Source organism: Orbicella faveolata, unplaced genomic scaffold, assembly GCF_042242905.1.
Source record: "Orbicella faveolata isolate gen_17 unplaced genomic scaffold, um_ofav_v1 contig_27, whole genome shotgun sequence".
Taxonomy (NCBI): domain Eukaryota; kingdom Metazoa; phylum Cnidaria; class Anthozoa; order Scleractinia; family Merulinidae; genus Orbicella; species Orbicella faveolata.
The window spans coordinates 7,702,782-7,729,191 of record NW_028301555.1 but is presented as its reverse complement, the minus strand read 5'-3'; the positions used below and the strand labels follow the sequence as shown (position 1 = coordinate 7,729,191).

Below are 26,410 nucleotides of genomic sequence, written 5' to 3'. Positions count from 1 at the left end.
GGAACAGTTTCCAATCTTCCTCGATCAAACAAGCAGGCCTGGCTGATTAGGAAAGAAACAGAAAAAGATGGCAGCCTTCAACAATGTCTTATTTTTCTGTAAATAGTTCGTTAACGGAGTGCAGATCTCCAGGAATCGCGATGTACAGTTGGTGATTATGTGATCTATACGTTCTTCTCTATAAGGAAGAAATAAGAAAAAGAATTATCCCTTCACATGGCTTCCGCAAAAGAAGTCCGAGCTACAACGCTTGTGAGTTTCGTATGCCAAAGATGCTACCAACCCTTGAAGCTGGATCATTCTTTGTTGTCTTTGGATGGAGAAACGATTGCAGAACTCACAGGTTTGATTGAAGCATTGAAAGCGAATAAACATCATTAGATTGTCTTGAGAACTCTAACTGTAATTGCAGTCTGGCCCGTTGCAGTACATTCTGTATTTGTGAAAGTTGGACCTGAAAGTTCACTGTCAGTGTATTTAATAAATCTGAATAAATGTAAGGTTTTAAAATAAAAAATTCCTACATGCAATAATCTGCTTTATGTACTGTACTGGCAACTTTCTAACAGTTCTGTCAGTTTGATTTGACCAAATTACAGACAAAATATGAGAAGTATGGGATACAGAGTTGACAGGTTTATGTGTAATCTAATAACATGTTTCAGTGTATAAATAATTAACAAATTGACATCAGTTTTTCATGTGTCTGCTCTGTTATTGATCATGAAATTCGTTATAACATTGTCAAAGTGGCTGTGGATCCACAAGGCGATAGCCGAGTGGATCCACAGACTACTTCAAATGACAATGCTATGACAAAATTCATTGTCAATAACAGGACAGATGCATGAAAAACTGACGTCAATTTGTTTTTTATGATAACAAATTGTCAAATTGTCTGTTTGCTTATTAACAATGAAAATTTGCTTATGAGCGTGTAAGAATTTCTGCAGTAACTGTTATCGTAAAACATTGCTTTTATATTTTTTTCATGTAGCACCCTTCCCAGAGTTTGCAGCTCAGACAGATAGAGGGGAAGATGCAAGTAGAAGGCATGATTCTACTTCACATCAGGTATGACCTTGACCCTTTTAGTCCTGTGCTCAGGATTGATAATGTTAACTGAGGTAGGAGTTTGGTACATGTAGGACATCATCAGTTTATAGCTAATGATTTCTCATTAGTTTTTTTATTCTCACGTCTGCTTGATAATCATATAATTTTGTGTTGTAAGATTGAAAGTTAGCTGAATGTGAATCTTAGGCCCTGTCCACACGTATCCGGAAATATTTTTGAATCCGCAACTTTTTCTTTCCGCATATGGCCTCTGTCCCTACGCATCCTGCAAATTCGGCAGCGAATCCGGACATTTTTTTATCCGCTCTCCAGAGTGGAGAAAAATAAATGTGCAGTGAATTCGATAACGTGTGGATGGTGAATCCAAATATTTTCAAATCCGATAACGTAGCAAAATTGTGTCCAGTCTCTTACCAAACAATAAACCAATAAGGTGGCACAACCAGTAGGCCTAGTTTCACTAGAGTGAATCCAGATACCATCAGATGTGTGTGGACAGGTGAATTCGATTTTAATACGCTACGTGTGGACGGGGAAATTTTTGAATCCAGAAAGGAAAAGTTGCGGATTCAAAAGTATCCAGATACGTGTGGATAGGGCCTCAGCGACTGTTTCCAATAATTGTATTCATGGAACTTAGCATATACATGTAACATTGCTCTCTGTGGATTTAAGGAAGTAAACCTCAATAGAGTATTCATTTTTAAATTTTAATTAAGTTGTCTAAAATAGTATTACCCTCAGCTCTATAGCTACATTTTCTTTCCAAGAAATTCATCTTGCTGTGGAACACAATTTTTCAGACTCCTAGTAACACAGAGGAAGATGACACGGTCATAAGGAGAATTATTCCCCCAGCGAGGTAACAGTCGCAACATTTGCAAGTACTTGGTTCAATTTGATAAGAACCACATTATATTAAATGGAAGATCCTGATTTTGGTAGTAAGAGTTACGTGTACATTAGACTGAGTGTTACTGACATGATAAATTAAGCTGTTTGTGCATAAGGTGTAGAAGCTTTGTAATGTAGTGTCAGTTGCAGCCTTGCTGTTTGTCAACAAAAATAAAAACATTTTTTCATAATATGTAACTCAATTTTATTGCAGTTTTAAAGTTACTGTAGTATTAAGCTACTCAAGGATTAACTAGTGCCAACTTAAAATTAAATTTTATAAGTTTTTAGTTATCATTTCTTAAATTTCTGTAATCACCAGATTAAACTTTTGACAGTGGTAGTACGTTGCAACAACAACAGGAAAAGCTTGGTTAACTTTTTAACAGCATATACTTGTATAATTCTAGACTAATATTGAACAATGCTCTGGTTTGTTTCAGACTACAATCTCTAGAGGGTGGCTTTACAGTTATTGGAGATTCACAGCCAGTCAATTCAGAAAACCTCAGCCATAGGCTTAAAGTAAGACAAGTTGTAGTGATTGCATGTTAGACAGAATTTAATTGTAACCTCTAAGTGATGTTTTCGATTCATTTAAGTATCTTCTTTGGGAATACTGAGCTTTACAGTTGATCTTATAATAAATTAAAGTAAAAAAATTTCAAACTGTTTTCAGTAATAATTGTAATTTGCTATCATTGTCAATCAAGAGATACTCAATGACTGAGTGCAATACTGAAATTTATATCATAACTAGCATTTATGCAATTTAAATAAACCATGAAGCAAACAAGCAAAAACCAGAATGTATTAGACAATGTGGTCTAAGTAATTTGAAGCATGAATATTTATTGATCATATTGATATATGTATAGTTTAGAGTCTTAACATCGTTCTTGGTTTCTGTTGAGTTTCAAATTTTGTATAATTCTACACATTGAAGTTGTCTTAAAATTAACATGGCTTTAATTTTATGGAAACAAAATAAGTGGGTTATTTACTGCATGGTGAAGATGGATATTGACTGCTTTATTATTAATCCAAGGTCACCACTCAGCTGTTTGATGTGATGTCTGGACAGTCAAGCATTGACCATCCATTATGTGAAGAGTGTACGGACACCCTACTAGATCAGTTAGACCAGCAGCTTAAGATCACAGACGATGAACTGAAAGACTACAAAGTGTTCTTCAACAAACTTAATGACAAACCTTCGCTAGATGGCGATGCCATGTCCAAAGAACTAGAAGAGCTTAGAAGGGAAGAGGAGGAATTGATTAAAAAATTGGAAGAAATTGAAATGGAAAGAGGCAAGGTAGCCGAAAAAATGGAATCAGAAAAGGAAAGGTCCAAACTACTTGAGATTGAAGAAAAGAAGTACTGGATGGAGTTCAGTGAATATCAGAAGGAATTGTTAGAATATGAAGATGAGCAACAAAGGTTAATTATTGTTATTTGTAACTTTTAGCATTATTTTTCAGCATCTGTTAACACCCCAAAATATCACAATTAGTTGTAGCATCAAAATGGAATTTTAGATGTTATAATACTGATGAACATCCCTGACTGAAATTTAAAAATTTGTCACGAGTACATTATTTTAATGGTATATCAAGTGGTGATAGCATTGATAGCATGGTAGTAATAATCTTTCTTTCTGGCCAGTGTTGATAATCAAATGAGATATGCTCAAGCCCAGTTGGACAAACTAAAGAAAACAAATGTATTCAACAGCACTTTTCACATCTGGTGAGTAGAAACCATTACATATTGAAGCTACATTGCCACCAGCTTCAGTGGCAATTGTACAAAGCCCAGTATTAGTGTGACCTGCAGTGCTGGAAACAATTTTTAATGTGTTGCAGGACACATCCTTTCAAATCTCTATTTTGGGCAGACATATTACTAGTTTGGTTGGACTTTGTTTTGTAATTTGCATACACAAATAATCTGATGACTAATTCCGTAAGTATACATGAAGTTAACAAGTTTACCAGTGACACAGACTAACATTTTTGAAAGGTTTGTTGAAGATAACACTAGTTTATAATTGTCTGTATTAGGCATAAGGGTCATTTTGGAACAATAAACAACTTTAGACTTGGCCGTCTCCCAAGCGTACCGGTGAGTTTCACTATAATTACTGTAAGTATTTTGGTATTCTGAAATCTTTTTGTGCTGCTAGGATAAGTAGTAACTGTAGCTTTACTTGGATGACTTGTTTGCAGTAATTCCAGCTTGCGGTCTGTTGATTGTTACACAGGTTGAGTGGAGTGAAATTAATGCTGCATGGGGTCAAACTGTTTTGTTACTTCATTCTCTAGCCCGAAAGATGAACTTAACATTTGAGAGGTAAGACCTAAGGAAGAACAGAAAAAGTGAAGGAAATTTTATTTAGTAGAAATCGCTGGTTTCTCTACTTGTTGACCCATATACATTAGCCAGTGAAACATCACAAAGAATTTGACGTGATAACAACTGTCAAAGAAGGGACATAGTTTGTTCAACCCTGTTGGGAGACTTTTAGTCCAGGTTTGAAAAATGGGTGTCTTGGGATGGGGAGGGGGAAGAATATTTCCCCCCTTTCCCCCAAAGAGTCTTAACAATGAAGCACCTTTAGTGCATGTTTTCTATAGGACCTTCTGACATCTGTCTGCTTTAACACTTAATTAACAGTAGTTAAAACTTGGCTACCTATGCCCAAAGTGGACTGTGAATGGTAGTATCAGCTCATGTGGAAACTATAATATTCCATTATCCAACTCCAGACAAAACAATAGAAAGTTTTGCAGAGACAGTGCACAGTTTGTACATGTATGGGTGTGTTCCTTTGGGGTGGTCTGGATCAGGATCAGTGATCCAAGATCACTCGGATCATAGTTCATCAAAGGAGCCCATGAATCCGTGACCAGAGTGGATCCATTGGTTCGTTTGATGCACCATGATCTGAGTGATCTTGGGTCACTGATCCTGATCCAGATCATCCCAACGGAACGCACCCTATATGTGCGTATTATCTTATCTTTATCGGGTCCTCTTTTCCTGTCTTGTTTTAGGTATCGTTTGGTGCCTTATGGAAATCATTCTTATCTAGAATCACTTACAGACAAGTCAAAGGATCTTCCATTGTGAGTAGCACAGTTAGCATTTGTCAGCTATGCTATTTGTAACTAAAGTGATTAAATATGCGGTGCCAGCATTTGTTTGGTTGCTCTGGTGCCCCTCTTTACAGCTGGGTTGAGAAAAGCATTGTTCCCCAAGAATACAATAAAAATTCCCGTCCAGGGTTCTGATGGGTGGAATTTTATGATTGCTTTGTAGCTTGCAAGACTGTCTGTACATTTGAAGTCTTCGGACTGCATTAGTTGATTTTTCACGAACAGAATTATCCCAAAGTAAACTACGAGGCCTTTTTTTTTTTTATTTTAAAGTTTCAATTATTATTTGATAAACTTGAGTGATTCTTTTCTCACCTTTATTTCAGGTATGGTTCTGGAGGGTTTAGATTCTTTTGGGACACAAAGTGAGTATAAGTTTAAGTGAAACAGGGCGAAGAATGGGAAGAGGTCTTTTCTGACTAGTTCATTTGTACAGGTCCTCGCTATGTTTTCTACTCATTTCAGTACCCGATTGTGCCTGTCTGTTGGCCACTTTGCGGCCATTTAAGCTTAATTAAGCTAAATTAATGGCTGGAACAATAGCATTAACGAGTTTGTTCGCTGAAAAAAAAAAAAAAACAGCTTTATGGCATGCAAAAACTTCTCAACGCCGGTTTTATCTTTCGTATTGTTCTCCGCCCAGAAAAGCGAAAGCAATCACTCCACTTTGACTTCGGCATGGTTACACTAGAGCTTTGAAAGAAGACCTACCCTTGCATTCAACTGTTGTGTTGAGTTCGGTTGAACTCAGCCTTAGATTCGTTAACAGCTTGAAATAAAAGTCTTGTAAATCAAATGGACGTACCTAACACTGCAATGGTTTTCTTTCCGTTTTCTAAGTTTCGTCCGCTTGCAATGTCGTCTTCATTTTAGAGCGAATTTCTTTGCAGTCTTTCGCCGGAGAACTAAAAAAGATATCCCGTTTAACCTTTTTAACTATGTTTGAATAAATTTCGCAGAGTTATTTGTCTGGGTTGAGGGGTTGAGGCAAAAACTAATGTAGTGCAAAGCTTTGAAAAGTTTGCCTCGTGTTTCGTCGTCACAAGGAGCTCGCTCAATCTTTTTCTCGCCATTCGCTTGAGCGCGCGCGCCAACAAGATACTTTGTGATTGGTTCAGGAAGAAATTGCACAGAAACCATGGCACGGTGATTGGCCAGTTGTTAGAATATATTAAACAGCCAGGAAGCCTTTTCTGGAGCTTATATCTGGGAAGTTGCTGACAATTTAACCGCTTTATAAAACTCGCACAATGTAACAACTGTTGGTACCGAAATCAACCCATTCAAATTCAGTAAAATTTTAAAATATGCTACAGAAACGAAAATTGTTTCCAAGGGTTTTCCTTTTCGCCACGTGGAACGTAGCGGAAAGTTGAACAACTGACAGAAAAAAAAAAACATATTTTAGTAGCAAGAGATGAAAACAGTGTGAGGAAATTGTTTATTTTTCATGGGAAAGCTTAAAACTGAGATTTGTATATTATTACTCTTCGTTTAACTGTCCGTCAATTGATGTAAGCATATATCTTAAATGTTCTCTCGCGAAAGTGTTGTAAGTAATACCATTTTAATTGTCTCTTTTTTAATTTCATCAAGATTTGATCAAGCGATGGTTGGATTTTTGGATTGCTTACAGCAGGTATTTAGATTCACTACTTCAACGAGCATATTCACTCCATGAGAACGGTTGCGACCAGATGACGAAAACAGTTCAACAAATGTAAACGTTGAACGCACGCAAATCATCTGTTTACAAGAACTCGAAAGGTTTTCCTGACTTCAGCATCTCTTGTAACCATGAAAATGTTTTGTTTTCGTGAAAAGAATCTGTGGACTTCAGTCGTTTCAGTGGCTCAATTCGGTAAACGCTGTCAAAAACAGCTTTTGGATTTCGTTATTGTCCGTTACTTCAAACAAAGCCCACGATATATTCTAATTAAATTTTCAAATGCAAGTTTTTGCGACTTTAAAAGGTTTCTTCTTTAGAGCATGCGAACTCTGGACGTATTTATCACGAACGTACGCAAACTTTGAGTTGAATTGCTGTTGTTCTCTGTTTTATCGCTTTTTACATTGTTCTTCTTTAGTTTAAAGAAGCAGTAGAGAAAGTGGACAAAAGATTTTGCCTTCCATACAGGTAAGAGCTTGTGAAAGAAACAGAGTAGAATGGAATAGATGAGAGTAAAATAGAAACTATTTTGAAGGCGTATCGTGTCGCCTCCGTGAAAAGTTGACACTAATAATTTTTGGCTGTTGGTTGATTTTCCCACAATTTTTTTCTTAATCTTACTTTTTATGTTGGAGTAAGGTTGTATCCGATCTGAAAAAGTTTGCATGTGGTCTGTGGAGAAATATTGTGGTTTAAACAAGAATTTGATGTGGGTTTTATTTCGACTATTGTAGGTTTGGTTTCGAGCGTGACACGTTTTTCTACAGTCACACACTACCTGGATTGCGTGACAAATTGGTAATAGTCATTCGTGACGTCACGGAGACGTCACTAAATATTTGTTTCAAAGTTTCACTACTTGTCTACAAACTCACCTAATTGGTAATGTGCATTCGTGACGTTGCCATGACGTCAGTAATTATTGATTAAATTAGCCTAATGACTTGTTTACGAACTCGCGTTAATTAGTTAATTGGCAATTATGTCTATGACGTGTACCCCACGAATTAAGTCATTTGCCACTTGCCACCGAACTGTCCAGACGTACTTTTTTTAGCTCCGTCGAAAAATTCACCAGAACAGTTCTAAAATGGCCAAAGCTCGCCGAGGTGCCAGGAAAGCAGTGGTAGCCAAGAAGAAGAGGGCCGCACGCAGGAAGGGAGGAAAAAAGCCCGCCCTTACCAGACAGGCGGTGGTCAAAGCCATCGCTGCGCTGAAAGACCGCAAGGGATCAAGCGCCAAAGCGATCTTGGCCTACCTTACATCGCAGCCTGGAACGAAAAGTGTTACTGCTCTGCAATTGAGGCTCGCCTTGGCACGCGGAGTGAAATCGCAGGCCCTCGTCAAAAGCGGCACTTCGTTTAAACTCAAAGTAAAGAGATCTCGATCCCGCTCACGATCACGCTCACGATCACGCTCAAGGTCACGCTCCAAGACACGCTCCCGATCTCGTTCCCGCTCAAAATCAAAGAGTCCGGGCAGGAAATCGGTGAAGAAAGTCACCAAGAAGGCCAAAGCAAAAGCGAGCGAAGCAAAAAAGGCCACCAAGAGACGTAAGGCCAGACGTGGCAAATCTGCGGCCAAGAAGCGCGCTGTAAAGAAATACTACAAAGGCACTCGTAAGGCAAAGAGAGCCGCGCCCAAGAAGGCACGCAGAGTCCGCAGGAGGCGTCGATCGGCGCGCAAGTGAACTATTGACTGTATAAAGGACTGGGATTTCGTTCTTTTTCCCTCTGTAGATACAACATTGTGACTTTAGATCTCTATAACGCTCTTCAAAGAGAACAAAGGACTTGACGCGCTGAATGAGTTTTAGTAAGCGAAGCTAGCAGGAATGTTTTTTTACTCGAAAGGATTGTGACACAGGACGACTTTGAATAAAACAAATAAAGCCAAAGATATGTTGTCTGTTTTCTATCATCAGGGGCTAATGGCAATCGAAAGCAAATATAAAGTTCCGAGTTTTGGAGGTGAAGGAACTAGGTTTTTAAGACGCGAGAGCAACAAATCGGTTAATTCCCAACGACAACAGTAACAATTACTAGTTAACACGTAATCATCTAATCAATCAATCAATCAATCCATCAATCAATCAATCAATCAATCAATCAATCAATCAGTCAGTCAATCCATCAATCAGTCAATCCAAGATAAGTTGCGCTTAAGTTTCTGTTAGCGCGCGGGAGCTTTGGTTTGTTTCGCGTGATTTTTGTCCGCGAATATTGCTAGCAGTTCGTCTTTCATTCTTGCGTCTCACGTTTCCCTTGAATCAATACACGAGGTTGCGCACGCGTTAATTACTCAAAAGTGTTCCAGGTCTTATCAGTGCCTTGCGCGCTTGAAGTTTGGTTTTTGCGTCTTCAGTTTCAGAAAAAGACTTTACATAAAACAAAATTTCACCTAATAGGGGAGCGTGCCGAGCGGTTTCTAGTTCCGACAGTTTTTTATGCAGTTAGTGACAATTTTGACGTCATTTCATCGGTTTTCCAACCGTCTCGGCCAATCAGAGCCGATACTTCAAGTGAAATTTCGGCACGTGAGCGCTTAACTGTACTCACCTGTCTGGCATTGATTGAAATTTAATGCTGGGGTAAACCAACATAAAGATGGCAAACATCGATGAGTTATCGATTGTAAAACTTTTCAGCGCGGTTTATTGTATTTTACCACAGTGGAGCCCTTTAAAATCTGTCAAGTGGTCGTCAAATGGTTGTTTAAGCTACACTGTGCATTCCAAACCCTGCTTAAAGGAGCTACGTCACGTTTTGCGCATCTTGAAAAGTTAAGCCTAAGTTCGTCGTTTGTAATCCGTTTTAATCTTCTCCATCCTTAACCGCCCTTGTTCCTTTATGGTTTATTATTATCTCTTTTTTGTTTTTCTATCTTAGTAAACTACTATTTTCAGGTTTCCTTCAATTTAAAGGCGATTTTGTACGTGGCCAAAATAACTCAAAATACCGTTTTTGAGCTCCTTTAACGTTCAATCAGCTCTGTTTTCTCATATCAACATTGTTTGCTTTGTCGTGTAGGATGGAAAAAGGTAAAATCCACGATTCAAGTGGCACTGGGGGAGCATTTTCTATAAAGTAAGTAAACCTTTTCCTGGGAAAACAATGTAGAAATGAGTTTTGAAGTGTTAAATCGAAGGAGCGACTTTTCAATTAAACGAATGTGTTTTTTCTTCTGTTAGGATCCAGTTTAACTCCGAGGAGCAGTGGACAAAGGCGTTAAAATTCGTGCTGACTAACTTGAAGTGGGGACTAGCATGGGTCTCGTCCCAGTTCACCGATAAGTGATACCAACAAACGGTCGGTCTAGTTTCATCGATGGCATAAAAGCTCTCGTTTGTTTAAGAAAAACTTCCGCAAGAAACTGTTATTTTCGATCCAAGAACTTTTCATATAATAATGTTTGGTAAAACAGTGAACGTGCTGTTGATTTCCGGGCTTTGCGTGGTTAAAAAAAAAAAGCACGGAAAGAGCATAAGACGAAAAACTTCACAGTTCCTAAGAAATTACGAACTTAAGAAGAAGATAGAAAGCCTTTGCAAGGCGTCAAAACAATATCTCCTAATTGATCATTTTCTATATCCTTATCACCTGTCTACTTGATAAACTAATGATACTGTTTAGAGAAATCACATATTGATCATTCTTGAGAACATATCCTTTATTCTTCAACTTTAAAAGTTTTCGTCATATCACGCGAAGTGTATTAAATGAGCTACGTCACAGTTTGCGCATCTTGAAGAGCCTAGCGTAGATTTTTCAAGTTCGTCGTTTCTAATCCGTGTTAATCTTCTCCATCCTTAACCATCCTTGTTCCTTTATGGTTTAAAATTATCCCTTTGGTGTTTTTCTCTCTTAGTAAACTATTATTATCAGGTTTCCGTCAATATAAAGGTAATTTTGCACGTGGCCAAAATAACTCTAAATACCGTGACTGACGGAGCTGGTTTAAATAAAACTCCTTCCAGATGTTCCTGTACGAACTGTAGAGAGGAGTCGCTAAGAAATCACATGCCACGAACAGTGACAAGTGAAATATTGGACATCAAACAATGAGAGAGAATAATATAAAAGCATCCATACATTATATAAATCAGCTCTTATTATTAATTAAAATTAAAACAGTGATTTTGTACAAAAAAAAAAACTGATTGGTGGGGATTTTTGTGGTTTGCACTCGAAACAACCTGTTCAACTCTTGTCTCAAAAAGAAAACCGAGCGCCACCATCCTGCAAGCGCGTTCTCCTCTAAGGAAATAAGGGATTGGTGAGGCCATGTACTTTCTCCTATTATATTCCTGATGTACAAGTGCTTATTCTAAACTTTTCTAATATATTCCTGATGTACAAGTGGTTGTTCTAAGACTTTTCATTGAAAATTCAGATAAAAATTGAGATTGCAACCTCCATGGGTTATGGCACGATTTTCAGATAGGAAACAGTCCATTCTTGGGCAAAAATAGAACTTGGTTGCCTCATGAATTATTAAGGAAAGAAAGAAAAGGAACTATCAAGTGGAGACTAGGAACGAGTCAGACCCAGGCTCCTGGTAAGAAAGTTGGTCATCAGGCGGTAAAGATGGCGCCGTGTGTGTTTTCCAACTATCCCGTGATCCTTGTCCGTGTAGTACTGTGGACGAAAGTAAGGGAAATATAAGTACGTCATGTAAGCCAACTCATCGGAACACTGTAGCTAAAAAGTTTATCAAGTTAAATGTTGCAATTGGTCGGGGAACAAGCGTCTTTGTAGAGGCAGCCGATCAGTGCCTGGTACTTATTCTCAATTAAAACATAACAAGAAAAGATGCTATCTTGCTCCGTACCAAGATCAAGAGCGCGTAGACTGAGGCGAGTGTTACTCTGTGACGTCACTGGTCAATTTAGGGCTCAGGCTCCTCGCTAAGATCCCGGATACAAAGCCAGAAAGCCAGAGAACAAAGAGACCACAGAGGTGTGTGTATTAATGACTTGTTCGTATCGAGGAGGTCAATTTAAGAGGACATGTATAAGCTAGAAATGTAAGTCATTGTACATCTAATAACGGAATGCCTGTAAAGCGGAGTTTGCCTCACTGTCCTAAGAGAAAAAACACGAATAATCTCCTTCCCAACGAGATTAAGGCCACAATAGCGTCGTGCGATGCGAGGGTATTATGTTGCTAAACAACTTATTGGAAAAACTACGGATTTAGCTGACTCTGAGAGGCAGCATTTCAAACGAATAATAATTACCTTACGTGTCAGACTGTATACTGTTCGCATCTCACCTGTACTCTAAACTTGATCTCAGCTTCAGTGAGGACTTTAACCATCTGTGCCGTGTGCTGATAATGGACGTTATCTGTAAAGGGGCAAAACAGTAACCATGGTAACAGCACTTATTTAGGCATAAGATAATCTCGTACCCAGATCTCACCCTGTCTGATGCTTCACCGTGGGAGATATGGGTTGGAGATAATTGATATCCTCGGTTCTACATGCAAACTTACCGTCTCCAGATCCATGAATAATAAGATAGTCTACATTAGAAAAGTTGGCAGCCCTTGAGAGAAGGGACGTGTCCTGAAAACAAAGCGAACGAAATAAAGAATTAAACATTTCTTAATTGGCCAAAAAGCAAATAAATTGGTGGAAATAGGATTACTGTACAGACACTGTATTTTACGCCATGTTGACATCCTTGTCAAAGGAAAGAAAACCTTTAAAACTGGCCTACAGTACGATACCATACTTACTCTGTAGCCGTTAGCGTTATCCTGTGGTAGCCTCATGTAACGCTCAGTATAAGCTGAATCTATTTAAGGAAACGGTGAGAAAATTAAATTGCAACGTTACAGCTCCTTACGTGACAAGATATGAGTCACGCTACGCTTTATTTCTTACCGTAATATCTCCAGTCCGTGACAGGGGCCACTGCAATTCCACACTTAAACACGCCGGTATTCTTGCTAAGAACGTAGGTTGTCAAGAAGCCACCAAAAGACTGAGGAAAAAACGTCCATAAGATAACAATCACTTACACTAGTGAACTGGGGATGTACGAGGATCCACAGGTGCGGGGGAAAAATGGACCCGGGCCCATGCACGAAGTGGCCCCCGGATCCTTGATTCCGTCAGATCCAACCTAGTTAGGTCAAAAGAATCATTTTATAACAGAGGTTTGATCTAGCGAGTAGCCAAAGGGACGGGGGAGGGGTTGAAACAGTCATAGAACCCCTGAGTGCATAGGTCTTGGAGCCCCAGATTTGCCCCCGGCAAGTTTAAGCTAACACTGTATAACTGAAGACTTTCGGTCGCTACTCACCCAGCCCCACACAGAGAGTCTCTTTGGGTCGACGTATTTCTTCTTTTGCATAAACCTTGGAAGAGAAAACAAAGTGACAATTTAGCAAGTTATTGACGGAATACATGTTATCTGATCACAGTAGCTTACCGTCCAGCCGTGATGACATCCTGAGCTTCGTATTCGCCGAGTAACTTGTAAACCGCTTGTTTGAATCTAGAACAGTGAATAACAGCTATTAGTATCACCCAACTAGTGGACTAATGCAAATCCTGCATTTTGATTGGCTACGCTACTAGGGGACTATTAGTAATAGTCATCGAGTAGCGAAATTGGCGCCGTCGAGCGTGACGCTCTCTTTCGTTTTATTCCCAAATAAATATTTCTTCAACTTGCATTTGCTAACCTTATTATTACCTTTTCTGTCCGACTAGTTGGGTGATACTAAAACAATTAGACCCTTCGCCCTCAAGGGCAACGGGTCAATAGCCCATTCGGCTTCGCCTCATGGGCTATTGACCCGGAGCCCTTGCGGGCTACGGGTCTAATTGTTAATTAATTAAGCCCCGGCCAAATGATCGCAACATTTCAAAAAAGAAATTACGCGTCGCCCATAGCATATCGAAAAGAAGTGACAAGAGCACAAACAATGTCGTCACTTTTAATCTAATAATTAGATTCGGCACATGTAAAGTTCGACGTTTGAACCGGGCCTTAGAGGGGTTTTTGAAATATTCTTGATAATTCGATACTAACCGTTCACCTCTATACCCAGTCCCCCGCCCGTCCACGGTCACCACAATGATGTCGAAGTTACTGACCAAGTAACCGATCCAGCCAAGTTTCCAAGCAAACATCTCATTAACCTGCGATACAAAGGAGCTTTTCAAGTTACATAAAGATTACGCTGGCTACGGAATGTTTCAGGGGAAACCAGGGCTCAATGTTAATCTGTAACGAACGAAGCGATGGCTAGCTAAGAAGAAACAGAATTATAAACTAGTGAGACAATCTCAGATAGTGCAGAGCGCAATTGATAGCTCTGATACAGTAGTCCCATAAGTACTCACCCCTGCTCGGTTCACTTCCGGTTTGTGTCTACCTTGGTAGTCTGCTACGGCTTTTCCCCTTTGCAGTGTGTATGTTTCAAGGTTGTATTTTCATTCAAGGTCCAAACATTACGCACAAATTAATTACTACTGGTGCTTTAAGTTGATTTTCGTTCATTTTAAATTCAACAATACGCTGAAGCAGCAAACGTGACAATTTAGCTCTTCACGCCAACTTTGTAACTTGATACTTTTGTTTTCCTCGCAAAGCCATGTAATATGAAACCCCTGTTTTCTCCAAAACATACGGAAGATGTCCTTGTTTTTTGGAGATAAATGAAAGAAAGTTAAATATCTGATGTAGTGATGAAGAAACGGAACAGAGACGATGTTTTACTAAAAATGCAAATTTTTACCGATGAACAAGAACTAATTTAATTATTAGATAGTCACGAAATACCACTTTCTTTTTCTGTTGCCACCTTTGTTGTTAACAATAAAACAATTCAAAATTAACACACAACGATATTGGTGGCTGAGAAGCTTTTCAACGAAAAGTATTGAAGATAAACAGCGCTACTTGGCCGATATGAATGAGTCTCCTCAAAGACTGATTAAATTAATTTGAACTTTCATTAGGTGCCACGGCGTCTGCAGCAATATTTGAGCATTTTCCTGGTTTCTTTTGTTACAAATTTACAATTTGCGGAGTATTAAAGCCACTAACTTGAGAACTTTTTGGTTTCTCTTACAGACACAATTAAGGCAAGAAATAAACAAGTCGCTAAGGAGAAGCAATATATTTCAATCCTGACAAGCACACTATTGTAGATTGAAAACAGCAGATGATATTTGTTGAACCGACCTGTTTGTAATTCTAAAAGCTACGCAGCCACAGTAACGTTTCACTTTTGCAATAAAAAGGGACAATTGGCGCTACCTGAAAAATAACTGCCGTCCTTGGTCACATGACACGATATATAAAATACTGCGTGTAAAGATAGTGTATAACACTAACAATGCTAGAACGCATGCGTCTTACATGTTGAGCTCTACCATAAGGAAAACCACTCAACGTTTGTGCGTGATTCCGTATGCAATGTATCCTTCACCTAATATAGAGGCCACGAACCCTAACTAATCTACGCATGCGTTTAGGGCAAATTAGTTTTGTTCTAAGGAGAATGGTACCACAAGGAGAGCAAGGGGTTACCTGAAACAAATATATAGCTTTGCGATGTTCAAAGTTAAGCGACGGCGATGGAATGTGTTTTACGTAGAGTACACGTACCTTTCCCACCCTACTCCCACTACTTCCTTGCCTCTAGACTAATTAATTAATTGAAATTAATTAATTAAACAAACATTAAAGTTTACACCTTAGCGCCATAGGGCCATAACGCCATAGCGCCTTAGTTCCTTAGCGGCAGGCAACCCCCATAACCATCCCAATAGTGCACTCTGCACTAAAAAGACGTCGAGCACTTCTCTAAAGTTGAAGTTTAGTTTCGCCCAGTAGGATGCAAAAATCAAGTTAAACAAAGATAAATTTTCATGATGACAGAGGTGTTAAAAAACAAACCTTTTGAGAACCTGGTCCACCATACCTGCACAAAGTAGTAACAACAAAACACAACTCATGTTAAAAAAAATTGTCAAGCCTTCCCTCCTGAGTTTAAAAGATAATTTCTTTAAGAACGTTAAGAAGTACGAGATAAGATAAATAAATAAGATAAATTTCAAAAACTGTGAAAATTCACTCTTCAAGTGGAGTGCCTCGCGAGCGACTTATTTTCTTTGTGACTGAAAAGTCCTCTTGCTGTGCTCCGTAGTTGTTAACGTTCTTTCAAAATATTTCTGGGTATTTCCCTTACCCATCCCACGGGGATAGTCGATACGCAAGGGAATTATTTCCATCCAGCCTGTCAGAGGCGAGAACTCTGATCTAACCCTAATTTGAGCTAACCCTAACCCAAGGTGTTAACCCTATTTTTTCTGACACGCCGGTAAAAAGTCTCGGATTTCTCGGAATTTTCCTCACCCATGGGAATAGTCAATGCGCAAGGGAATTATTTCTCTCCAGCCTCTCAGTGTAAAGAACTCTAAGCCTCCTAACTTGAGCCAACTCTAACCCTAGGTTCTAATAACCCTAACCCAAGGTGACAAAAAAATATTTACTTACACGTCGAAAAGGACACCATATTTCTTGTTTTCGTCAAAATTAGGAGGAAGAAATTCCGTGGCTGTTAATTCTAGAATATAAATAAGATATTAAGTTCGTGAGGAAAAGGGTAATGTTAAATGAAGTACGGTTGGCAGGCCAGAGATTCAAAAAGGTAATCTCTATAAACTAAGCCTGGGGGTGGGTGAAGGGGACGTGGGTGGGGGGGGGGTACTTACCGTATTTCCCTGCGGGTATCATAAAGTTCCGTCTTATTGGACTGGACAGTTCAGACATTTTCTCTTCCAATTCTTGATTCATTTCAAGCTCTTTGTACCAAGTAGCTGAAACAAAGAACATCTTGTTGCGAATGAGGAAAATAGCAAAAGGAACAGACAATAGAACTATAAAAGAAAAGTGAACTAGACAAAAACGAGATTTATCTCACTGGAGCTGGTTTTGTGTAACGTGGACCTTGGAACGTTTGGACCTGCAACAAAACGTAAGAAAAAAAAAATTATAAATTGTATCTGAAAACTCAAAAAGAGAACACTTTATATAAAACATGCTGTACACTCGTGGAGAAAGAAGGCGAGGTGATAAAAAGCGAAACAACAATAACAACAACAACAACAACAACAAACACGAAAAACAAACACGAAAAACAAACAAACAAGAGAATCACCTTGGACGGAATTGTAACATGTCTTAACAAGAGTTAAATTTGTCAGCGCTCTCAGTCATCCAAGGGCCAAGCTTTACTCACCGTTGCAATACAGAATGTACCAGCTGGCATCATGACTAAAGCTTGCAGAAAAATATTTGCAATAGCCATCTGGAAAAGAAATGCACAATGACTGTCTGTATTCGCTCATGAGATTAATAAGCTACCTTATGTTTCATCATTTAATTTGATCGCAGTTCTGTGCCTTCTGACTGTATCATTTTTCGTGCATTCTCTCAAAAGCCACACACGAAAAGACTTTTCTTTGATCATGGCAGAAAACTACAGACATTTAATCTCGGCTCGATCAACCTCAGTTTGAGAATAAGCCGTTCAAACGCTACACGTATTTCATGATTCTTTAAATGTCGTATCCAGGCACACTGAACGTATTACTTACTTTTGGCCCAAGGCAGTGAACACGTGAGGCATTCTTTTTCTTTTGTCTTTACATTTACTCTGTTAAAAATAGGGCAAACAAGCTACTTTGTTTTATACTGTTTGTTTAACAAACGGATTCCATTTTGCCGTGCTTCTGTTCAGTAATAGGTCGCAGATTACGTCAAAATGTGGTAAGAACAAAAAAGTGGCACACGAGGGGATAGCCGAGTGGGTCACTGATGTTCTTACCACATTTTGACGTCATCTGTGATCTATTACTGAACAGACGCAGGGCAACATGAGATCTACTTGTTTATACATCAGTAAAGAAAAAAAGAAATGTTAATAACATTATCTATCGTCTGTGTGAGAACCAGTCAAAGTGGAAGAATAATTCGACATATTATATAAATACTTTCGGAGGAATTCTGTTGCCCTTTGAAAGACAAATGTAACAAAATAAGCTAGAGTTTTGGTTCAGAAAAATGATATTGAACTGTCCACATCTTTTCGTATTAACAGTCCTGTTAACTTAAACTCGTCATTACTCTTCAAACAAGGACAAATGCCTACTACAGGTCTAGTAAGTAGACGGAGGATCGGGACATGATTCCTCTGACCCAAGGTAGGACTGTAAACATCGCACATAAACAGGTCTATGGGATGTAGTGATGACTAAAATTACAGCAAAACAAACCGGCCAACCACACCTGTAAATATGTCTTTCTCTTGGTGACGTCTCTGTACTTAGAAAATACCTGATAGATGAAACAAAAAACGTTATGGAAAGTCCCATTTCTACGCCGGTGGTACAGACCCATTTCTGTGTGTTCAACTTTCATTTCTTTCTTTCAAAAATGTTTTCATTACTCAATTAAGTTCTTGGGTTGCCTATGACAAAACATATTGAAGCAGATAGGTGCTTTACTTCTGGGCCAGCTTCACCTCAGCTTAACGCACGGCCGTACCGCACGTTAATATGTCAGCTTCAGGCTGTGTCAGCTTCAAAGACCTTCGACAACATTCAAAGTACAACGTAAAGTTAGGTGGCCAACTTTAAGGAGATTTAAGCCATCTTTAATGTTCCGTAGAATCTCGGTTTTCATGCTGTGTCGAGTCTACAAAAAGTCCTAAACATCAGGGATCATGTACAATTACAAATGAGAAGGTTTAATTTGAATAAGGCCATAACTTACACTGTCTCAGTTTCTCTCTTAAACGCCAAAATCTGCACTACTTCCCACGTACCAGAAGTGAGAAATGTGATGCTATCTTTGCCTGGCGACTGTGAAGATAATTACAATGGAGGAAACGTTACTAAATACTAAATTTCGGTAATGAACCCTATGCGTATTATAATAGACTTTCAGAAAAGTCCTTCGTCTTTTTTATTCATTATCCGCCGGCTCGCGCGACTTCGTCATTCCCTCGACACGGAGCCCACTATCCCAGCAAGTAAGCGCCTAATAAGTCAAACTTTCGTACTTACAGGGACCATGACTTTGGCCAGGTGAATAAAATCTCCTTGTTCTCCTTGAGACGACGGTACAAGAGTCAAGTAATACGATCCGTCTTTTGCGAACCAAGGGCTTGGAGGCTGTGGACATAAATAAAAGTTTTACCAGTCCTAATTTCCATTGATCGAAATTTCAATTCTCTTTTCTAATTGCCACACAGTTCTTGTAATGTTAGTTCAGGCGAGATTGTAGTGGTACAAGAAAACAATGTCTCTTAGTTGATGAACTGAAAACATTTCACATTTATTAGCTGCTGTTCAGTGCTCTCGTTTCATCTTACTTCTGACTGATGGTATATCACATTGAATATTTCTAGCTTAATGGTTTATGGGTTTCACCAAAAAAGGGTCAGCTAAATGTCATAACAAGTCCGCTAAATTGATTAAAAAAAGAATAAAAGAAACCATTAACACAACAACAACAACAGCAGGAAAAGTCGAAAAGCTTACTAATAACCTCGTCTCTTGGGTCTTCTTTACTTTTTAAAATGTTGGCGGACGGGCGACAAGCCGCCATGTTTAAAATCGTCGAGGAGAAGACCCTGGGGTGGAGGTTGGCTCACTAACAGACTTACCAAGTACGACTTAGTATTCACCCAGCCGTTTGCGACCTGCAGTTTTTGATTCTAGAAGAACAGAAACAAATAAACAATAAGGACAGAGCGGAAAATCATTATTACGCTATCAGACAAGTACAAGGGTAAAAAGGCCGGGCATGCGATTCGAAACTCCGCAGTCAAACGTTTGACTGTAGTTTCCTGGAGTCTGGAGGGAAAGGACGACTTGTTATTACAGTTGAATATCTAAAACGGTCACCATGGAGCATAACTGACTGAGAGATGGCTGTTAGTGGAGGTTCTCCATTTCTTTTTGGACACAGAAAACAATCGATGTCCGCTGCTCTCTAGAGCCTGATGTGTGAGCGTGGGCTCAATCCCCCAGCTCTGTTGATGATAAAGTTCTTACCTCAGTGCAGTTCCCGGATGTTGCGTCACAGATGGATGCAACAGATGTATCCTGTATCCGGTTTAACCACCAAACCAATACGTTACTGTTTGACGCCCATGCCACGTTAGTGTAATAATGCTCACTGTGGAGCGAAAGAAAGGGAAATGCAAACATGTGTTATTATAAAAAAAAAAAAAAGAGTTTAATTTAATGGAGCAGTTTTCTATTGAGTGTCGCAAAACCAAGACCAAAGTTATCACTCTAGCCAATCAGAAAGGACACAGACAATCCAATAAACTAATCAAAACTGTACGTAAATATATGTAGCTGACGCGAAGCGCGGGAAAACGTGTGCGAACGAGTCGGACGCCACGATTGGTTCTTGCTTTACAGCCCTTTTTACTTCCTAAGATGGTACTTCGACCAAACACGGGAAAATTTCTTGAGAGCATATGCTTTACTTTTTAAGTAAAGGCAAGGTAAAAGGTAAAGTCTGCATACGAGCCAAGTGGCCCACCAGGCCGGAGCTTATCCCGGTCTCTGTAGCATGAAGCGACTAGGAGTATTTCTACTTCTCCCTGGATAAGGTGCTAGTCCATCGCAAGGTTACCCCCAGCATTAAGTTTGCCGGTACCCATTTATACACCTGGGTGGAGAGAGGCACTGTGAGAGTTAAGTGTCTTTCCCAAGAACACAACACAGTGTTCCCAGCCAGGGCTCGAACCCGGACCGCTCGATCCGGAGACGAGCGCACAAACCATGAGGCCACCTCACCTCCCACTTTTTAAGTAAAGCTTATCACAAAAATTCACTTACATGTCTTTAAACTCCTCTGGCGGCTTAAGGTCTGTTGTAGGTGGAACCTTGTTCGTATCCGATGGCAGAGTTTCCAAGTCCACCATTTTGACTTTAACGACAGGATTAGGGGAGCCCGGCTTGGGGTAAGCTATCTTCTTAACAGTGGTGTAGATGTCGGCGTTCTCACCGTACCACATGTACGGGAACCACTTCACTTGAGTGTCGTTTGATTGCGCGAAAACAAGGTATCGACCATCTGGGGAAAACCACATGGCTTTATTTGTAAGCGTCACGTCCTCTGCAAACAGATTTCGACTTGGTTTTAGTCAAGATGGAACAAGCACTGAACGGTGGGTCGAACTCTTTAAGGCTTTTGCGCGACTTTATGTTGTGTCCCTATAGCTAGGCAAGACACTCTCAGAGTGCCTTTCTCCACTCAGGTGTATATGAATGGGTATCAGCAAGATCACCTTGATAATCTCTTGGTATCAGCGAATTTACTACTGTGGGGGGGGGGGGAGGGTGGTGGTGGTAACGCTGTGATGGACTAGCATCTTATCCGGGGGGGGGAGTAGTTATGCTACGAAAACTTCAGTTTTGCCCCAGCTGTGTGGTCGCCTGGACTGTAAGGGAATAATTTGAAAATAACGCTGTTTTCTGACAGTAAACAGCGCCTCGCACAGTTCCATTTACCAGGAAAAAGAAGAGGATTGTGAAAGCCATCTTAAGTCGTGCAGTGTGAACCAAGAGCCTTGTAATGCTTTAATATCTTCCAGACTTTGCCGTAAGGTAGCCGTGTAAATTTCGACTCAGTGGCCTGGGGCGTATCTGAAAAGGTCACGTGTTACTTACGTACCTTCATAGACCCAATCAGGGACGCCGTTGAATAACTCGTTTTCTTTTCCGTTATCAGTGATCGTGTGAAGGCTTCCTTCAATTCTGTCCAACCAATAGATGTTATTGTCTTGAACCAATCCCTATCAGTAAAACCAAATCAAAAAGTAAGTAAAGCCAGACAAGAGAGAGCCCACGCGAACGTTCTTGTGGTTTTTTTTTTTTGGAGTCACTGGTCGACAAATGTCTTTACAAACTCTTCCTCAACCAGCCGCCATTTTGAATGCGTTCTCCGAGAAGACTACGGGAGGGAGTTGAAACAAGTTTCCTTGCTATAAATGGGATGAACTCGAAGAGATTAAAGTGTTATAGAGCAGGGTAACTTAAAGCAAGTTAACTTGCTATTGACTTGAAGGTTATTTGCACATCACAAAAGACGACCTTTAGTTCTTAATGACAGTAAGCTTACTATTGAAGTGCCTTTGTTGCCCCATAAAGCCAGCTGAATCTGCTTCTTTGGATTAGGTGGCATGATCCGAAAGGTCGTTCTGGAAAGAAAAAGCAAATGGGAATAGGTTGGTTGGTTTCTCGAACGCATACAGATTTTTCGAGTGAAAGCTAAGAAATCAGGACCCTGAAGGTTTTCCTCAATTTTTGTTTCGATTGAGCAGATAAATCAAACAGAAGAGACAGTGTTGCATCACATTCCAAACACCGAGAAGAGATCTGAGAATGTGATGTGTGGCTCAGTATTTTGATGAACGTCTAGGTGTTTGGAGATGTGAGGCAACACTGTCTCGCGTGTTTGATATATGACTAGAAAGCTTTAAACTACACTAGATTGAACGCTAAATTGCACATCCCCAAATTGTTTGTTTTGAAGAAAGAGGCACAAAAAAAGAACTAAAAAAACACGTTTGTTTACTCACCCATTTTCCAGGTAGTGCGCGTAATAATCTGCAAAGAATGATCTGCGGTACAACTGTAAACAAAAATTTGATAAGTACAGTATTTTAACCCGCTCGATTCAAATATAATACTCGAAATAATATTTTCTTACTACCGAATTACTGCTTTTCAAAGGTCACTTCAACTTCCTCTTGTTGACGATTTTCTATATTCTTATCACCTGTCTGCTTGATACTATATGAATATAGAAAAGAGAAATGGGACGTTGATCATTTTTGTTTTGGAAATAAGAGGATTCTGGTCAGTCCTTCACCATCCTAACCGCGTCCAATCTTGACGTAACCCTACAGAAATCCGTTTAATGTTACTGATTGGTAGTCACTCGCACGTGGAAAATCGTAACCTAGCGACAACCAATCGGAGCACTCCACAGATCTGTTTATTGTAGAATCTCAGGCATCTCTTGAGAGAGGAGGAAAAATAGAGAACGTGACAAGAGACACTAGAAAATCACGCGGTCTTTACTTTCCAAACATTTCCTTCGATCGCAGCTACACGTTCAAGGGGCGGTGACATGAAGAAAAGAAGCGTGACATCTTACAGGGTGTTACCTTTTTCTTGTTGGAAGCCAACAGAACCCATTTTTCGTCAGGCGACATCCAGTAGGAAGACACATTGAAATCATCCTACAAGGAGGTATGAAGTTAATAAAGTTTCTTCATTATATTTACCTAGGCAACAATGCCACAAGGCACACACGCGTAATCTTGTTCCCAGATCTGGGAATGAGATTACCCGTCTGTACCTTGCGGCATTGTTGCCTAGGTAAATATACAAGAGATCTGGGAACGAGATTAACACACGGGCTAACACGGGGCTAACCCTCTACACAAACGTCCTTATGGCACGTCACACAATCTTTGCGTGACGAGCCATAGGAGGAGGAGACACGAGGCTAACAGGGTGGAAGTTAACCTGAATTTTTTACACATAGCGATACGCGACAATTTTATGAGGCGTGAACGCTTTGTGTGACCACGCTCCATGTCTCCCAAAACGGCTGAAAATTGGGCCCACTAGCTAGCCTGTCTACACCCTCAGACGGGCAATCACCAATGACCCTCGTGTCATTACATTGGGAGCGTGACGAAAAGGAAGAAATGAATTAGTTACCATGATGTCTTGAGAAACAGGAAAATTCCTGGTCGTGTTCTTGGCAAGATCGGTAACAGTAAGGTTTCCGTTAGAATATCTGAGATACTCGGTATCTGTGGAAGCAAACATAAGCGAATCAACTTTATAAAAAGGACAAAGTCGTTAGTTTTTCTTTAAAACCAAAACGTTGCGTTTCCATCGAAATCCAATGCCGCGTCCACTGAAAGGCCATGTTCCAGACTCTCACAAAACCGTGACGCTTTTAGTTTCTCGCTTTCTCGAAACTTGAGCTTAGAACCGCCTCTGACATAAACTGTAATCAATTCCAGCTCTAAGCTTTCATTCTGTGTCGGAATTTCGTCATCGCAATTGTGAGAACTTAACTGGATAATGTCGCCATCTTGGGTTTGTTCACGGTACTGAGGTAGCCTCTTTCAGGCTTTCAGTTAGTTGGGGTGCAGCGCCAAAAAATGGCGGAGCGAAACAAAGGGAGAGAGAGTTTTCCGTGCTGCACCCAACTTACTGAACGCCTGGAAGCGGGAGGCCTCGATTATCAACCGCTATTCGAACAAGGAGCCCGCGCTCCTCCCGCGAACGTAGGAACCTGCGTAGACTGGACTCGAATGAGAGGAGAAAATCGAGCCTAGGAAGCGGGTGAGGCCAATACTTAAGGGACGTGGTAACGTATTACATTGGCTTAAAGAAAGAACATGCATGATAGAAAATCTTGAAGTGAACTGTCAACTCCCTTGAATACAGAAGTCATCCGTGAAGAGCCATTTTGGTTTAAGACTATTTCTTCCCCGCATTTTTGCAATAATGTGTACTTATTATTTAACCTACAAAGTAACTAGGTTTTACTACAAACAAGCTCCAGTTTGTCGTGCTTTTTCTATCGTATTTATTAAATCCATAGGAAAATTGGAGAAGATTCTCACGTATACAACAAACGCGCCGCTTTCACGTAAAATTGGCAAACGGCAGACAGTAAATATCTACCTTGTTTAACTCATCATACCTGACATCCAGCGAACAGAATAAGTAGAGTAAGAGTATTTGCCATTGAAGATGTCGTCAAATCCGTACAACTTCCCAGAAGTTTCCTGTTTACCTGCAGATGGCCACACGCATCATTTCAATAAACCCTCATTTTCAAAACAGTTGTTCTCATTTAATTTTCAACGTTTGTTTCTCGTCTCAGGCCTCAGCAAGATCGCAGATTAACCGCATCCTGCCCTCGTACCCGTTGCGTGAGGCGCGGAACGGGGAATGCGCAAGCGTAGCCAACCGCGGAACAAACGCGGTCATACAATAAGCTTGGTCGCACGTTGTTAGTGCACGAGTTTGAAAACTATAAACTTCTGAGATTAACCCTTTGTACTAAAGAAGTACAATAAAAAAGCGTGAAAAGAGCGAGTAGGCGAAACATAAGGGTAAAGCGGCTCACTGAAATGTTTGGTACATAGTGATATAGCGGTGTACGGTGCTTTGCGTTACGTTTCTGCAAAAGTACGCATATGTGTTAGAGTGCTTATGCTTTATGTGAACCACGAAGTGGAGAAAAAGAGTCGTTCACTTTCGTAGCCAAACGAAGAATGCAAACCTCTGGGATTATACATAAACCAAGATTCGGCCGAAGATAAGCCATTGAGCGGTACATGTGATACGCTGTTTACTTAAGAGGCGCTTTAGTATGGCACAGAGCGCTTGCTTTCGTTTATTTATTACATTTAACCTACTTGACAAAGGAAATCGTTCGTGAAATGTAAATACACTACGCAAGAATGTAGCCGAGAGGCGCGATAGAGCCATTGGTTACTGCCACTCAAAAAAGACTGAAGACTGTTATGCTATTATGCAAATTAACATTTTAGACGTCACTATTGTCTAGCTTTTGTCAGAAATTCTTTGTATTTTTAATACCATGCCTATTGTGCTTATTGTTTTTATTTTAAGCAACTGACGCCTCTGTTCTTTTTTTGAAACTACCAAATAATGAGGTCAACAGAGAATGATCGTGATAATTGACTTCAAATACATCAGAAATCTGAAACATATCTTAGGCTAAAATTTGCGCCATTCATAAGCTTCTTACAGCAAGTCTAGTTAGAATGTCTAAGGAAAGGTCTTCGTAAGCACAAGCAAAGATCACAAGGAAAGAACCCTGGTTAAATTTTGATTCACATGCACAAACGTCTGCTGGTCGCGAGGTTTAGACCTTACTCCCCCTGAAAAAAAATTATCACAGGCGGGATTCGGGGGAACGAAAAGCCCATGAAGTGGGCTCCTGGGTGGCAAGGAGTTTCTTTGGTTAACATGCGCTGCTGTTGAGCATGTTCGGATGTCTTTGCTGTGTTAGCTGCATTATCAAAGACTGGAAAATCAACATTCTTTTGGCCTGCTACAGCGGGCATATGAGTTTGAGGGACCGAGAGAAATCCTTCCAAATCAAATCCCTTCCCCGGGAAGAGATAAGCTTACCTTTTGTTGTCAGTCCCTTCCCTTCCTTGGAGAGAACGATGGCTAAAATAATTGCAACTGCTACCAGAAAACTCACCACAATCAGTGGTATTCCAATCTTTGTAAACTGCGAACTAGTGCGCATTTTGATGAGGAAAATAAACGAACTTAGCTCGACCGATCGACTCACAGATGCTCCAGCTGGAGCTCTCGTCTGTCTGTGACGTAAAATGTGATAACTCCGTCATTACTGAAACAAACGATATCCGGTCGTATGACCTTTGACTCCATCATGCTGGTAGTGACTGTTGTAGATGCGATTATCCTGTACCAAATTGGTGATGGGAGCTGCAGTACAGTGTGCCAGAAAATAATCAATCGAAGA

At 40.0% G+C, this 26,410-nt stretch overlaps 3 protein-coding genes across 4 annotated transcripts; 2 read left to right on the top strand and 1 right to left on the bottom strand.

Annotated features, from left to right (window-relative positions):
* The first annotated feature begins 40 nt into the window (after window positions 1–40).
* On the top strand, window positions 41–10,956 carry LOC110040879 (beclin-1-like). 2 transcript variants are annotated; one of them, XM_089296992.1, is made up of 14 exons: window positions 41–343; window positions 998–1,074; window positions 1,881–1,939; window positions 2,415–2,496; window positions 3,020–3,414; window positions 3,640–3,723; window positions 4,038–4,098; window positions 4,238–4,326; window positions 5,031–5,102; window positions 5,459–5,497; window positions 6,729–6,771; window positions 7,220–7,269; window positions 9,831–9,887; window positions 9,992–10,956. In XM_089296992.1, exons 1-14 carry the CDS (start codon window positions 217–219, stop codon window positions 10,095–10,097), a joined length of 1,341 nt encoding a protein of 446 aa, XP_089153118.1. In that variant the 5' UTR covers window positions 41–216; the 3' UTR covers window positions 10,098–10,956. The 2 variants fall into 2 exon arrangements, with proteins under 2 accessions (XP_089153118.1, XP_089153119.1); XM_089296993.1 differs by lacking the exons at window positions 9,831–9,887; window positions 9,992–10,956 and adding an exon at window positions 7,859–7,989.
* Window positions 7,892–8,698, top strand: LOC110040875 (uncharacterized). The gene has a single exon (XM_089296996.1). The coding sequence runs from the start codon at window positions 7,892–7,894 to the stop codon at window positions 8,489–8,491; it is 600 nt and encodes a 199-aa protein (XP_089153122.1). The 3' UTR covers window positions 8,492–8,698.
* LOC110040851 (prolyl endopeptidase FAP-like) lies at window positions 10,453–26,410 on the bottom strand. The gene is made up of 27 exons (XM_089296989.1): window positions 26,047–26,410; window positions 24,584–24,676; window positions 23,584–23,678; window positions 23,022–23,096; window positions 22,431–22,483; window positions 21,971–22,049; window positions 21,524–21,644; window positions 20,686–20,965; window positions 19,888–20,011; window positions 19,497–19,547; window positions 18,895–19,002; window positions 18,602–18,690; window positions 18,116–18,163; window positions 17,425–17,483; window positions 17,067–17,135; window positions 16,749–16,790; window positions 16,540–16,644; window positions 16,322–16,391; window positions 15,722–15,746; window positions 13,847–13,956; window positions 13,241–13,306; window positions 13,112–13,166; window positions 12,691–12,790; window positions 12,543–12,601; window positions 12,297–12,369; window positions 12,075–12,148; window positions 10,453–11,438 (listed from the first exon to the last, which is right to left on the bottom strand). The coding sequence occupies exons 1-27, from the start codon at window positions 26,168–26,170 to the stop codon at window positions 11,331–11,333; spliced, it is 2,355 nt and encodes a 784-aa protein (XP_089153115.1). The 5' UTR covers window positions 26,171–26,410; the 3' UTR covers window positions 10,453–11,330.